This window comes from Belonocnema kinseyi, chromosome 4 (genome assembly GCF_010883055.1).
Source record: "Belonocnema kinseyi isolate 2016_QV_RU_SX_M_011 chromosome 4, B_treatae_v1, whole genome shotgun sequence".
Taxonomy (NCBI): domain Eukaryota; kingdom Metazoa; phylum Arthropoda; class Insecta; order Hymenoptera; family Cynipidae; genus Belonocnema; species Belonocnema kinseyi.
Genome location: NC_046660.1, coordinates 41820877 through 41837057, shown reverse-complemented (window position 1 = coordinate 41837057; position 16181 = coordinate 41820877). Strand labels below are relative to the sequence as shown.

Below are 16181 nucleotides of genomic sequence, written 5' to 3'. Positions count from 1 at the left end.
ATCTAGTCGGGAGTGGTGCTGACTGAAAACAGATGATTTGGAGCGATTCGCGCGCCATCTGTTGGTCATTCTAAGGACTTATTGAACTACCCTCGTATCTTGACATTTCTTCAAATCGCTTAAAATCTTTTAAAATCCCTTGAAATTCTTTGCCGTTCGAGGAAATTGTTCTTGGCCCTTTAAAACTCCTCAAAATGTCTTAAAATCTCTTTAAATCATTTGTGAATCACGAAAATTACTCTTGATTCCTTAAAAACCCACAAAATGTCCGAAAATCTTTTAAAATCCCAGTAAATCTGTAGTAATTCGCGAAAATTGTCCCTAATTCCTTAAAACCCCTCAAAGTCTCTTAAAATTTTTTTAAGTACTTTGTGAATCTCAAAAATTCCTCTTGACTTTTTGGAAAGCCTTAAAATGTCTGAATATTTTTTCAAAACCCTTAAAAACCTTTGCAGTTCGCGGGAATTGTTTTTCTTTCTTCGAAACCTTTCCAAATATCGTAAAATATTTTAATTTAAATCCCATACATTCTTTTGTGATTCACAAAAATGTGCTTGATTCCTTAAAACCTCTCAAAATGTCTTGAAATATTTTTAAATCTTTTGTAATTGGCGGATATTGCTCTTGATTTCTTAAAACCTCTCAAAATCTTTTAAAATCTATTAAAACCCTTTGTAATTCGCGGAACTTTTTCTTTATTCCTTGAAAACCATCAAAATCTTTTGAAATTCTCTCGAAATTCTTCGGTATCTCTTGAAACAACGTGAAATCTGATTAGACTCATTGAAACCCCTGAAAATCTGATAAAATCCCTTTGAGAAATTAAAATCCCCTCAGAAATTTTACAAGACTGTGTCTTTAAACACTGGAAATCTTTTTAAATCGATTGAATTCTGTAAAACTTATCGTAATCCTTCGAGATTGTTTGAGATTGCTTGAGATACCTTAAAACTTTTGTAATTCCCTGAAGTCTTTTAAATTTCCTTCAAATCTCATGAAATCCCTAAACAGATTTGCAATCCTTTCAAATACCTTAAAATCTTTTTAAATCTGCTGAGATCCTTTCAGATCACTGCAGGTCATTCAAACCTTTTGAAACCCTTTGAAATTTTCTGAAATCTCGTTTTCAGTGAAAATAATTGATATATTGAGTACAAAATAAAAAATCTCACATAATAAATTGGAAGTGTGTCTAAAATTTTAAAAATAATCCTTGCATAATTTTATAGAAATATTATAATTAATTATAAACTGAAAAATCCATTTCTGTTCAGCTATGTCCTAATTTCCTCTTCCGTTAAGTCCTTTCCTTTAAATATAAAGCACCTTCTCAAAGTTCCTTTCTTCCTTAGATAAGTCTCAAGTTTCTCATCCCGGATCTTTATCCTCTTTGAATGGAATTAAATGAAAATTATTTAAGCTACTTATGAAGTATTTTTTTATAACTCGAAAGAATTTCATGCAGCTTTCTCAGTGAATGAATTAAGAAGATTCAGTTCATTTCAGAGGGGTGTGCAATTAAAATTAAAATTATATTCTTTCTCCATGCGTACTGTTTAAGCTATATTTATTAAACAATCCATCATCTTAAATGTCATTCTTAAATGTTAATACGCAGGTCGCGTGCTCGTTAAAAATTAGAACGCACTATAAATGTGCCACTACATTTAGAAAAGGGAGAATAAAAATGTGAAATTGCGAGCAAGACTTGCCAAGCGAAACTTAATAGCAAATGTCATTCTCTTGTGCGTCAATAAAATTTCTGACGACAGGTTCACGAGAATGTCACTCAGATATTTCGAGAATGTCACATCCTTCAGAATGCACGAGTTTAATAAAAAAAGGAAGTTAAAGAAGTAAATCCTTAAGGATTATCCTTATCATTACCATTATCCTTATAATTATTCTTGTCCTTGTCCTTATCCCTATCCTTATCCTTATCCTTATTCTTGTCCTTGTCCTTGTCCTTGTCCTTTTTCTTGTCCTTTTTCTTGTCCTACAGCTGTATTTTAAAATTCTTAAATCCTTTATTCCGTAAGTAAGACCTTTCCCTTTTCAAGGCATTAGAAAGCAAGGATTATTCTTATTATCCTTATATTTATCATTATATTTATACTTGTCATTATCCTTATCATTATCATTATCCTTATTGTTATCCCTATCCTTAACCTCATCCTTATCGTTTAATTCTTAAATCCTGAATCCTCAAGCAAAACCTTTTCCGTTACAGGGCATTAGAAAGTTAGAGATTATTCTTAGTATCTTTGTTCTCATTATCCGTACTTTTAACTTCTTCTTAAACCCCATAATTCTTAAGTAAAACCCTTTCCTTACTTTCTTATACCTCTACTTATAAGGAAATTCGTGATTATGAACCTAAATTTCTAAAATTTACCTGCCAATAATTAAAAATTAAATCCAAAGAATAAATGCATGCATGGAAAATGTAGTTTATACTTTTGTATTTATAATCTCACCAGCAGGCTGGCCCCAAAGAAATCTGGAAAATCAGGGATAAGTCAGGGAATTTTAAGAAAGAAATTGCGAAAATTAGGAAATTTCTGTATGTCAAGAATAATCAGGGCTGTCACTTTATTTCAATAAATTTCAATTGTTAAGAGACTTCACTAAATTCAATGAATTTAAAAGATTTTAGAGTATTTTTAAAAATTCCAAGGTTTTTTCAAAAGCTTTAAAAAGTTTTAAGGGATTTACAAAAATGTAAAAGTCTGTGAAATATTCTAGACATTCTTAAAGATTCTAAGAATTTTAATAGATTTCAATAATTTAAAGGAATACCAAATGATCTCAAAAATTTTCGAGTATTTCTAAAAATTCAAAGGTATTTTTAGAAGCTATACAAAGTTTCACGAGCTTTAGAAAATTGTAAGCAATTTCAAAATATTTCAAAGGATAAAAAATATTTTAGGGTATTTAAAAAGACTTCAAAGGAATTGATAACATATCAGAGAATTTCAAAGTTTTAAGAGATTTAAAAGCTCTCAAGATATTCTAGTGAAGAATTCCAAAGAATTTATTAACGCAAATTGAAAAACTTTGTGGAATATTAAAGATTTTTAAAAATTTGACAGGAAATACATAAAATTTCAAAATATTTCAAAGATTGTAGAATATTTTTATGAACTACAAGGAATTTTCAGTTGATTTCAATAATTTAAAAAGATTTCAAATAATTCTAAAGATTTTAAGATATTTTTCAAACTTTCCAGGGATTTCAAAGATTTTAAATTATATGAAGGGATTTTTTTTAATTCCAATGAATTTTCGAAATCTCTGAATTTTTTATTAAAGATTTCAAAGGATTCTAAATATTTGAGAGTATTTTGAAAGATTCCAAAGAATTTCCAAGAGCTTACAAAAATTCCAAGAGATACAAAAGGATGACAAAGAGTTTAAAATATTTTAGAGTATTTTAAAAGATTCCAAGGAATTTTCAATTAATTTCTATAATTAGCAGGAGTTTCAAAGGTTTTGAAATATTTTAGGGTACTTCAAAGGATCAAAAGGAATTTTATTTGATTTCAATTATTTAATGTGATACAAAGGATTTTAAATATGTTAGTGTATTCCAAAAGATTCCAAGGCATTTTCTAACGCTTCAAAAAGTTTACGGGGATTCTCAAATGTTGCAACAGATTAAAAATATTCTAGAGTATTCTAAACGATTCTAAGGAATTCTCAAAATATTTAAATATTTTAAAGGAATTGCAAAGGATTTAAAATATATTAGGGTATTTTCAAAGATTTTAAGGAATTTTCACTTGATTAAGTAATTTCATTTGATTTTAAAATATTTTAAATACTTTAGGGTATTTCAAACAAAAAATTTTCAATCTATTTTAGCCATTTCATGGGATTTAAAAGTGTTTCAAGTATTATAGGCAATTTTAAAAGTTTCCAAGTAATTTTCAAGAGCTTCAAGAAGTTTTAAAGGATTTCAAAGTATTTGGAATATTCTAGGCTATTTTAAAAGATTCCAAGAAATTTTTAATATACTTAAATATTATAAAGGAACTTCGACGGTTTTAAAATATATTAGGGCATTTTCAAATTTTCTAACGAATTTTCAGTTGAATTCAGTAATTTTATTGGATTTTAATTTATTTATTGGGTATTTTAAAAATCCCAAAGAATTTTCAATTTATTTTAGCCATGTAATTGGATTTCAAAGCATTTGAAGTATTCAAAGGAATTTTGAAAGGTTCCAAATCATTTTAAAGAGCTTTAAAAAGCTTCAAAGAATTTAAAAGGTATTGACATATGTGAGGGTTTTTTATAAGATGCCGAGAAGTTTTCAATTGATTTTAGTAATATATAGTGAAGTTTCAAAGGATTTGAAATATTTTAGGGTATTTCAAAAGATTTCAAGGCATTTTCTAACGCTTCAAAAAGTTTCAAGGAATTTCAAAAGATTACAATGTATTCGAAATAGTTTACGATATTCTGAAACTCTAAGGAATTTTTAATATATTTTAATATTTTGAAGGGATTTAACAGGTCTTAGAATATTTAATTTTTTTTAATGTTTCGAAGAGTTTTCAAATGATTTCAGTAATTTAATGAGATTTCAAAGCATTTGAGATATTTTAGTGTATTTCCAGAGATTTCAAGGAATTTTTAATTGATTTCAATAATTTTAAGAGACTTCAAAGGGTTTTAAATATTTTAGAATATTTCAAACGATTATTACGTCAATAGCACAACGGGTGTTATTCACCCCACGTGTTCAAACATGTCCCCCGCAGCCGGTATTGAATATTTTTGCAAAACAATTATGCAATGTAGTTTAAGATATGTTTTTAAAAATATAATCGGGTTTGTATTCATTAGTTTAATTTAAGTTAGTTGAAAAAAATTGGAAAAAAACGATAAAAAATGAGTTTTTTACTTTAAAATTCATAGTTTACATAATTATTCATATTTTCACCTAAACATGCAGGGTCATGCTCTTGTGATACTACACTTTAAGAAAAAAATTACTGCATTATTGATACTTCAAAAAAAAGTATTTATTTTGCAAAATGAAAACTCGTTTTTATGATCAAACAAAACACCATATTTTCCCATGTTCAAATTAATTTATTTTAATTTAATTGCCAAAAATATTTAATAACAAATACAAAATATAAAAATATTATAAAAAAAATTGAAAGTTGTTATTACTCTTGCAAACCTAGACAGTCGCTGCGAAGGCCTGCGCGGTGCTCATGGCACATCGGGCGATTGCCCGCGATTGCAATCGTGATTGTAAGCATGCATTTTTTACGTGCTTGTATTTGATTGTAAATGTGCGAAATAATGAAAAAAAAATTATTTCACTTTAGATGACAAACTTACGGTGCAAATTGACCGAAAATCGCGAATATCAATGGCACAACTTTTTGTTCAAAATTACTTTTGTGCTCACTGACGGCACAACGGGTATTAAAGACCCCACAGCTGCACAACGTCTACTTTGAGCGTGTGTCCAACGTATGCTGACGTGTGCCGCTCTATACTCACCCACTTTGCCTTCAGTTAGTGATGTCAATTATTGGCAAAAATAGACAAGTGGTCCATTTTCTCGAATACAGTACAGTTAATTCGAGCTCAAAAATTTGTTGGGGAATTTTTACCCATATTCCATTCGAATTGATCCTGAATTCTCATTAATTTATCGTTAATTAATTTAAATTCTTTGATGTTTTTTATTTTCTTGAGTTCTTCTACATTCACTTCATTTCACTCAATTCAATGAATTTTGTTAAATTTTAAACAGTTTTAATTTAACTCAACCTGATGCCTCTTAAAACTCACCTTGGTGCAAAAAGTGTATTTTGCATGTAAAAATCATGTCCAAAATCAAGGCCGTAGACAGCAAAGTTTTTCGGGAAGGGGGGGGAGGGAGGTTGATACATCGCAGGAAAAAATTTCAGGAGGGGGGTCTGCAGCGGCTTACAAGGGAGTATATGTATATTATATACATGTTTCAAGAATGTAGGGGGGATATCAAACCCCCATATTCCCCCCGTCGCCTGGCTACGCCCTTATCTAAAATAATTAACAGTTATAACATCAGTCCCACCCAACTTCGGTCAATGGAGGGGTTGTGCAGGGACAGTACTAGAACCGAAAGAGTCATGATAATTAATCAGAGAAAATCAGGGAATTTTAAAAACAAATTTTTGCGGCCACCCTGATTAAGAATTGTATTTCGTAGTCATAATGAAAAAAATAATATTTTTATTTTCAGGAGATCATTTAGGAAAAGTGTAGCACATAAACCAGACGTGAGGAAACAACTGGACGACTTTGAAGATCACAGACCATATTTCACATACTGGATCACCACCGTTCAAGTTTTAATTTTGATCATTTCCCTCGCCTGCTACGGATTTGGTCCAGTTGGAATGGATCTAAGTCAAAAATCAGGACTGGTAAGAATTTATCATATAATACATATCTAGACACAATTTTTAAAAATCGACCAAACTTCAGAATCTCCTCGCCAAAATTTGTTTCTCTGCCTGGCGTCTATTCAGATTTATCCCTTGCAATAAAAGTGAAATATTCTTGGCAAGAGAAACCCCCGGATTTTTCAATCTGAATATTTGACAAATTTTACTTGAATAAATTGTTCATTTGGTTTCTGAATGAAAAGAAAATTGTCACAACTAAATAACAATTGTCAGATCAAGGGTCATAAATCATAAACGCCATAAGTCATAAACCTGTGGCTGGTCGTCGTAAGTTGGAGATTCCAGTTATAACGTCAGTCTCACCCGACTTCGGTCAATGGAGGGGGAGTATAGGGATATATATTTCTTTTTGTAGTTGCCTCCTTCTGGCGATTATATTTTCAATAACAAAATTTATTATTTGTTTAAAAATCAATAATATTGTTATAAATCTTGTTTAAATAATTATGAGAGTTCCACACATTCTCGTTATTCATCCATCGATACAATCCATTTTCCCGGTCCTGTGTCAAGGTACACAATTGCAAAATCACGTTTGTTCCCGAATTAATTCCCATTCATCCCCGTCGGCTCCTGTACAAATACGTACGTTGATGTAATTTATTAGTCCTAAAGAACAATTAAATAAAATCACATGTTCCAGGACGTAATTACTCGAGAGCAGTCACTCACTGACAAAAAAAGAGGGCTTGCGAATTTCATTAATTGCACAAAAATGTCCTAATGAATTGTTCATTACTCTTAAGTAACAATACGATTTTCATTTTTTTTTAGTTTAATTAAAATTTTTATTTTATTACATTCTCAGAAATTGGACTCATATCATTATTGACAATATTTGACACTATTTGTCACTTTTTTTAGCGATTCCAATTTTTTTTAATTCCACTATTTCTTCACTTTCACTTTTAAAATATATATTCGAGTTTCTTTACCCTAGGTCAGGAAAAACCCTAAAAATCAGGGAAAAGTCTGGTATTTAAAAAATTATCTGATGATAAATTTGAGAATTTTTATTTATATTTAAAAATGTTTTTTTTCGGTTTATAAAAGGGCTTATATTAAAAGTTTGACCATTCTTATGACTATTAATGGTCCGGGAAAATGAAAAAATGGTCAAGGAAACGTTAGGGGTTTTGACAATAAAGTTTTGCATCACGCCGATGTAATATTCTTATTAGTAATTATATATTGTTTATTTTCAGTTAAAAATGATACATACATAATATTTTTTTATTGAATATTCATAATTTTGTTTGAAAATTCATCTCCTCTGGTAAAATATTACAATATTACACATCGGCATATTACAACATTACAATATTTCTTCCACATTTATGATTTTGGTTAAAATGTGAACTATTTTGTTGAAAATTATTTTTTTTATATTATTTGAAAATTGAACTTTTTGATTGAAAATTAAACCATTTGGTTACATAGTTGTCCTTTTTGATTAAAAAGTCAAATATTATGTTGAAATGTCATCTGTTTGGTTTTAAATTAAACTATTTTGATAAAAAAAATTAGGTTTTTGTTGAAAATTCATATCTTGTTGTTGACAATTCAACTAAAACCTTTCTTGGTTCAAAATTTAAAAAAATTTGAAAATCGGTTTTCATTTTTTAAATTCATATTTTTCAGTAGACTTTGGTTGAGGATTCAACTGTTTGGTTAAAAATTGATCTCTTTTGTTAAATTTCACTGTTTTTAATAAACAATTAACAACTTTTGGGTTAAGACATCTACTATTACATTATTTCTTGGTTTTTGGTTCAAAGTGAAACAATTTTGTTGAAAAACAATCTTCGTTTATTGAAAATTCAATTACTTGTGTGAAAGTTGAATTGCTTTGTTGAATTTTTTTTTTGTTTTTGTTAAAGATTCTCTCTCACTACGATCGTTCTTGGTTAAATATTCAGCTCTTTTTTTTATTCGTGTTTTTGGATTAAAAATTCATATCTTTTAGTAGAAGTTTCAAATTTATTTAAGTAAAAGTGCGACCGTTTGGTTCAAAATTGTCTTTTGTTGAGGATTCAACTATATTTGACTAAGAACTTGTCTTTTTTTTACTTAAATGTTCTTGATTAAACATTAAAAACTGTTTCATTTGAAATATCTGCCAGTACATTATTTCTTGAAAATTCAGCGTTTTTGATTAAAGCTTAGCTATTTTGTTGAAAATTGATCTTTTTTAATTGAAAAATCAACTGCTTTGGTAAAATTTGAACGATTTTGTTGAAACTGTATTTTTTCAAAGCTTCATCTCTTTATTTGAAAATTTAACTGCTTTCTTGAAAATTCGTTTCTTGCTTAAAATTAATTTTTTTTTGGACTGAAAATTTAACTTATTTCTCGTTATTTTAGCTTTTTTTAGTTGAAATTCAATCCAAGCGGTTTAACTTTATAACATCATACTTGTATTTTTAACAATATAAGTGAATAGTTAACAAGACAGTTACATTTTCACCAAATATTTGAAGTTTCTACGGACAAATTTGAATTTTCAAACAAATATAGTGGAAAATGTTTAACCAAATCTAATAGTTGAATTTTCAAACCAAGAAGATTGAACAACAAAACAGTTTTAGATGAATTTGCAATGAAAAAAGATCAATTTTCAACAATATAGTTCAACTTTTAACCAAAGAGATGAATTGTCGTGTAAAATGATTAAGCTTCAACTCGAATCTTGAAGCAAAAATTATTTTTCAACAAATAGTGTTATAGTAGATATTTTAATTTAAAAATTCTTAATTTGAAACCAAAAACAGTTGAATTGAACCAAATAATATAAATTTTCAAGCAAATAGTTGAATTTCTAACAAAGTTGTTTAATTTTCAACCAAATAATAAAATTTGAAACTAAAAATATAATCGTTAGGAGGTAGCGATCACAAGAAAAGGCATAGAAAATCTCAGCAAATAATTTTTTTTTAACTTTAATCTCTTTTGGTTGAAAATTTATTTTTGTGCGTAGAGAATTCAAGTATTTGGTTAAAAATTAAATTTTGTTGTTAAAAATTTAAGTGTTTTGTTAAAAATGCATCTTTTTTGGGCGAATTTTCAAAAAAAGAAGATTAATTTTCAACCAAAAAGTTGTATTACTATTCGAAAAAGATGAAATTCTACTAAAACAGATTCATTTTTAAACGAAAAGGACATATTTTCAAACAAGAAATATTTCAGTTGAATTATGAACAAAAAGTTAATTCTTCACCAAAATAGTTTAATCCTTAATCCAAAAAGATTAATTTTTGCAACAAAACAATGTAATTTTGAAATAAAAATGATAACTTTTCAACAAAAGTTTGAATTTTCAACCAAATAATTCAATTTCTGACTAAAAATATAATCGTCAGAAGAAAGCAACTCATAGAATCTTTTAAAAACTGAATCAAATATTTTCAAATTTCAAAATTTTAATTGTATTATCCATTAGATTTATTTAAATTGCGTCTTTTAGAAACTCCCTGACTTTTGCAAGATTTTTTTCAAAAATTTCAAAAATGACTAATAATATCTTTGACTTTTCCTTGGCCTACGGCCACCCTGGGGTCCTAAGTGTTTAAATTTAAAAGACTTTTTTTTAAATCCCATTTTTCAGTTTTTAATTAAACTACACTTTAATATCCAGGTATTTGTCATAAATCTTTCTCTACAACATTTTGACTGCTAGGAAGCAGCGAGCAGTTAAATTTTCTTATAAATATTTTGTATACATTAAGAATATAATAATCAAATATTTTGATAAAAAAATATATTTTTAATGCTTAATGTTTCTAGAATTATCGTTAGAATTTATAATAACATTTTTTATTTTAACAATAATTTTAGAAAATTTAAAAATTAATAATAATTTTTTCCTTATAAAAATTTTTATTATTGTATTTTAAATCAATGAACAATATTTATTTAAAAAATGTAATTGTTTAAGTTAGGGAATTTTATAATTTGGAAATTTTCTGTCAGGAATTTTATTATTTGGGAGATTTCCAATTCGGTAATATTGTAATATTATAGTAAAACTCTCGAATAATAAAATTTCCCAATTGGAAAATTTCCGAATAATAAAATTCCCGAAAAATCAATAATATTACTGAATTGCAAAATTTCCGAATAATAAAAATTCCGACAGTTTATAATATCACTAAATTTTATCAATATTATTTATTTATTTAAAATACAATAATAAAACATTTTGATTTAAAAATATATATCATTAATGTTTTAAGTTTCCTGCATTGTGTTTGAATTCAAAGTACTATTTTTTCAAAAAGGCCCTTTTTTTGGTTTTTAATTAAATTGTTTTAATTTCAAGGTACTTGTCACGAGTCTTTCCCTACAACAAGTCGACTACCAGGAACCAGCCAATTTTTGGATTGGTCCGAGAGCAGCAGATTTAATCCATCTAGGTGCAAAATTTGCACCTTGTATGCGGAGGGACATCAAAATTCTCAAAGAAATCGACGTCTGGAGAGAAAGAGAAAGAGACACTGCCTGCTGTATCAGAAATGACGATTCTGGATGCGTTCAATCAAGCAAAGCTGACTGTTCAGTGAGTACTATTTTATATTATCATCTGAACCTTCATTCTCAATTTATTGGCTTTTATACTCTCGCCCAGATTTATAATATAAATTTGTCTTTTCCAACCCAACTGGTCCGGGGATTGAGATCGACCATGACGGTAATGATCGCCAGATAGTGAAGCTATACAAATCATATTTAAGCCTTGTCTCAATTTTTTTGCATGCACAATTAAATTATAATAATTTCTTTAAATGTATGTAGTTTAGTAGAGTAGTTTAGTAAATTAGATTAGATAATTATAAAATACTCGTATCTTTTCATAAAGACAGAAATCACAGTCTTTTCTTTATTCTTCTGTGTTTCCTTTTTTTAATTCTCCTTTTTGACTCTCATTCTCGAAAAACTTCATCTTTTCTCTTTAAATGTATTACACTTGAAAATACAATGTTTGAAGTATCCGAAATCAGTAAATGGTACGTTTTAAACTTAAATATTTAGTATTTAAATAAAACTTTTAATGTAAAATATGTTTTCGGGTGAAATTACAAATTTTGGAAAAAAATATTTAATTAATAGTAATGGTATTTTTAAGGGACGACTGAAAAATTCCGAAATTAAAATTCCCGACACTATAGAATTCCCGAATAAGAAAATTTCCGAATTATAAAATTCTCGAATTGACAAAATAAGAATAATAAAATTCCTAACAAAAAATTGACGAATTATAAAATTCCCAAATTTAAGCAATTGCATTTTTTATGGATAATTATATATTGATTAAAAATAAAATAATCAAATATTTGCATTAAAAATATATATTTTACGTTTAAAGTTTCTAAAATTATTGTTTGAGTTTCAAACAATATTTTTTTCTAAATTTCATCCAAAAATATATATTTTTTAATTATTTTCATTTCAAATTTAAACAATAATTTTAGGAACTTTTTACTTCAAAAATATATTTTTTGGAAATAAATATTTGATAATTGTATTTTTTTAAATAAATAATATTTATGAAAAAATCATTGTTCAAATTGGGGAATTTTATAATGAAAGCATTCAAATAAAATATTTATAAATCTCAAGTGCTAAACTTTTATTTTTTAATCTTACCAAACAAAAATCTAAATTTTTATTTGACGGATTTCAAACTAAAATATTTTAGATTTGAATAAAACTTTAAATCTAAAATATTTTTCGAACGAAATCACAAATCTTGGAAAGAAATATTTCATTAATAATGATGATATTTTTTTAAAGTGATAATATTCTTAAATATGAGAACGATTTTATACATTTAAAAATTGTTTATTCAACAAATTTTAGTGTCGTTGATCTGTTTTATATCGCTGTAAATGAATTTCCAACGACATAAGTATATCTGTTTTTTAATTAATTAATGGCAGAAATCATTACAAAATCATTTAGCATTACTGAAAAAATAAAATGACTTACGTAAAAATAAATTTTTAATGTTTACCCTATTTTTCCTCTTTTTCGTAAAAAAATTACCCGATTCCTCTTTTTCTGAGATCTTTTTGTGCTGTGATCTCTGCGAAGAAATTCTTGTCTGTAAAAAAAATTAATTTTTTACATCCTTAACCGAGGGGTACATAATAAGGCGTAGCTTGAAATATTCTCATAAAACTTTCGTTTTTTTCATTTACTTCTAAATTATTGGTTTTATTGTAAAAGAGTCAAAATAAAAGCTATATATTTCTATGACGTACATCTTTTTGCAGAATTAAGTTTTGTCATTGGAACAATCCTTCTTAAGAAAAATAAAATGGTGAAAAAAGGCATTTTTAATATTTAATGTCCTAGTTGACTTCATAATAAATATAAATCACAATTTTTTACCCTTAAAAATCCCTATTAGGTAGTTTTTCATTGGTTATTTAAAATTTCTCTAAACTTTTTTTGTATTTCAATTTAAAAACTTTTTCTCTAAAGTCCTGGCTAAAGAACATTTAGAAAAAGTTTCAAAAAAATTTTTTACATTTTTTAATGAAACTACAACTAAATTCAATATATTTTTACATTGAAATATTTGTCCTGGTGGAAATGCATTTTCAGCAAAAGATAAATGAAATGACCATAAAGTACAATAATTTAAAAAAATATATTTTTTGTCGAAAAATAACATCTTTTTGGGTCCTAAAATTGTTCATTCCTATATACTTTTTGTGAAAATGTAAAATTTTATTAAAATACAATAATATACAAACAAAAATACAAAGTTCGATCAAATAATTGACAAAAGTAATAATTTACTGTAATTTTTATAAAAATTTTGATAACAAACTAAAAATGCCCAGTATAGTTTTTAGAAGTCAAAAATCATGATTATAGTTTTAATGGGCTCCACTGGTAAGTACCAATAAAAATGCATACTGATTTTCAAAAGTTTCAAGCTATCTTTTTTCATCCTATTTTATTTCACTTGAAATGGGTGGTTTCAATGGAAAAACTTAATACAATCAAAAATATGTACTTTATAGAAATCTACCAGTTTTAATGCATAAAAGGAAAGAAAAGGTTCCAAGGTCTTTTATTTTCTATAATTTTTATTTTGCGCTACGCCCTAGTGCATTAGAGTGCCTCTTAAAATAATTTTTTTTTAATTTTCTAAAACTTTGACTCGATTTTTTTGCGAGCAAATGACCCTCTATTTTTTCCATATTTTTTTAAAATATCTAGAGCTCGCTATGGAAATTTTTATTCTGAGAATCCGACTTTTTAAACTTTTTCATTTTTATTTCTACCGTTTTCACTATCTCATTTTGTACAATACAGGAAATTCTTGGTCGAGCTTCCATGTGACACATTTTTTTCGATGAACGAAAAATTGTTATTTTTAAATTATATAGCTTTCAATACATAATTTACTCGACATTTCCAAATTAAGAAGCTTTTTAAGAATTCTGAAAGGTTTCAAGGGAATAAAAAAAATTTCTGAAGATTTCTGATAAAATTTCAAACAATTCTTTAATCAACAAATTAATTTTAAGAGAAAATGTAAACAGATTTCAAAACATTTTAAATGATTTCCTAAAATTTAGAAACATAATGTATTTTTAAAACGTTTCAATAGACTTAAAATGTAAATATTCGAAGGCTTTTTGATAATTTTGAAAGGTTTCAAGAGGATAAAATTTTTGTTTAGATTCCTAGATTAATTTTAAGGGATTATTTTTAATGTTTTTAAAACATTTCAGAAGATTTTAAAAATTGGTAAAAAAGAATCTAGAGGATTTTAAGGTAATTTTTTAAATCTTTCAATGTTTTTTAACAATTTTAATTTCAATTTTAATTTAATTCGTTATGAAAGCCATATAAGAACTTTACACGTTTTGAAGAGACTGAAAATATTTTAAACTATTGAAATATTTGCGAAAATTTATCAAACCTTTTCAAACTTCTCCCAAACTTCTACAAACCCTAATTATGTTTTAAACTGACTATAATTTTTCATCAATTTTTTTAAAATCCAGTACAAAAGAATTCTTGCAAGAGATTCATAAATAGTTATTCAAAATTTTTATTTTGTAATAAAATTATTTTTCCCTCAGATTATAATTTGGTTGAAAATTTTTTTCTTTCGCAAAAGAAAAAAAACTTTTTTGAAAAAACTATTTTTTCATTGTAGGACCAGATTTGCTTTTTTGTGATACTAGGAATTGTTTTTAGTAAGAAAAGTAATATTTTCTAAAAGTTTGATAATTAAAAGGAAAATTTAGAGATGAATTTGACCTATTAATTTCAATTTGATCACAAAATCGAAAATTTAACGGCGCTAGTATCCATCATAAAAATTGTTGGTCACAGCTAAAAAAATTTAAGGTCACACGGCTCCCTAATAAAGAATTTTCAGTAATATACAAGATTGAATGGTTACAATATTGCAGAAATAAAAATTTTGAAACTTCAAAAATCAAATATTTGGCATAAAAACCTCCGTAACAACCTTTAGATATTTTTTTCTGTCAAAAATAGGGGTAAATTTTCTTACCAAACGAAATAAATATTCGATTCGAGGTTTTAGAAAATCTAAAAAGAAGGAGTATTTCATGAGATTTCAGAACTTCTATGCCCCACCCCTAAAAGAGTTTCTTATAAACTTATTCGTGTCATAAGTATTTTTTTATTTTTGAGCTAAATTATGTAACAATAATATCATTGTATGATTTTAATTTATAATTGCCCATTTTTTGCGATTAGAATACAATATCGACTTGGAAGAAGTGGGGCCCGGGAGACAATGGGCCTGGTGGAAGAATTAGTGGATCAGTCTGTGGATTGGATCCGAAATTTTGTGATGCTCCCGCAAGTATAGCTCCCTATGAATGGCCAGATGACATCACAAAGTGGCCTATTTGTCGAAAGACGAATCCTTTTAGTCAAAGATTCAGGTAACTTCCCACAAAAGTTTGTTTTTCGTTTAGTTTGAACGATGCCCGTTTAATCGCCGTCTACCTACTTGCGCTGCCCCCACTACCTAACTTCCCCTCACGCAGCTGAACTTCCGCCAGCAAGTGGTTCTTTACGGAGGAATACAATACGAAATAAATTTTTTTACTGTTACAATTGGTATTTTATAAATATTATATTTTAAATATACGTTTTTTGCCGATTCCAACAAATGTAGAAAAATTAGGAGGAATGTAGGAAAATTCAGAAACAAATTACCTCATTTTTAATTCCAGTTATGGAATTTTCTATAATATGTTGTACACAAATTCCACTAATGCAGCTATTTCTTCGTCATTGTCCCCTGATGTCGCTACTTCTTTACTTTTTCTTGAAAAATATTTTCGCACTTCTTCGTTAATTTGAAAAAATTTATTTATTTTTTATTTCTTAGGCTTCGATACAAAATTAGGACGCTAATTAAGTCGTTTAAACCTCCTACTTCCATACTGTCCCTCCTCTACTCCTCCTACATTCCCCCACTTACCCTCCCAACACTTCAAGCTTGTTTCCCTTCACTTCTCTAACTTATTCCTCATATAATATTCCGTTCTCACTCACCAAACGAACACCCCTACCCCTACTTCCCCATTCCACATTTTACCTCACTTCCCCAAACTCTACTTTTTGCTCCCCCCTCACTTTCCCTAATTACCCTCCCATAATTTTCTCTACTTCCCGTGCCCTAATTGCACTTAGTTA

At 27.5% G+C, this 16181-nt stretch overlaps 1 protein-coding gene across 1 annotated transcript in view; it reads left to right on the top strand.

The window, feature by feature from the left end:
* Window positions 1-16181, top strand: part of LOC117171914 (inactive rhomboid protein 1) — a 364512-nt gene that overhangs the window by 329624 nt on the left and 18707 nt on the right. Inside the window, exons 11-13 of the mRNA XM_033359571.1 lie at window positions 6254-6437; window positions 10798-11034; window positions 15231-15421. Coding sequence (XP_033215462.1) covers window positions 6254-6437; window positions 10798-11034; window positions 15231-15421 — 612 coding nt within the window. The remainder of the gene's footprint in view (window positions 1-6253; window positions 6438-10797; window positions 11035-15230; window positions 15422-16181) is intronic.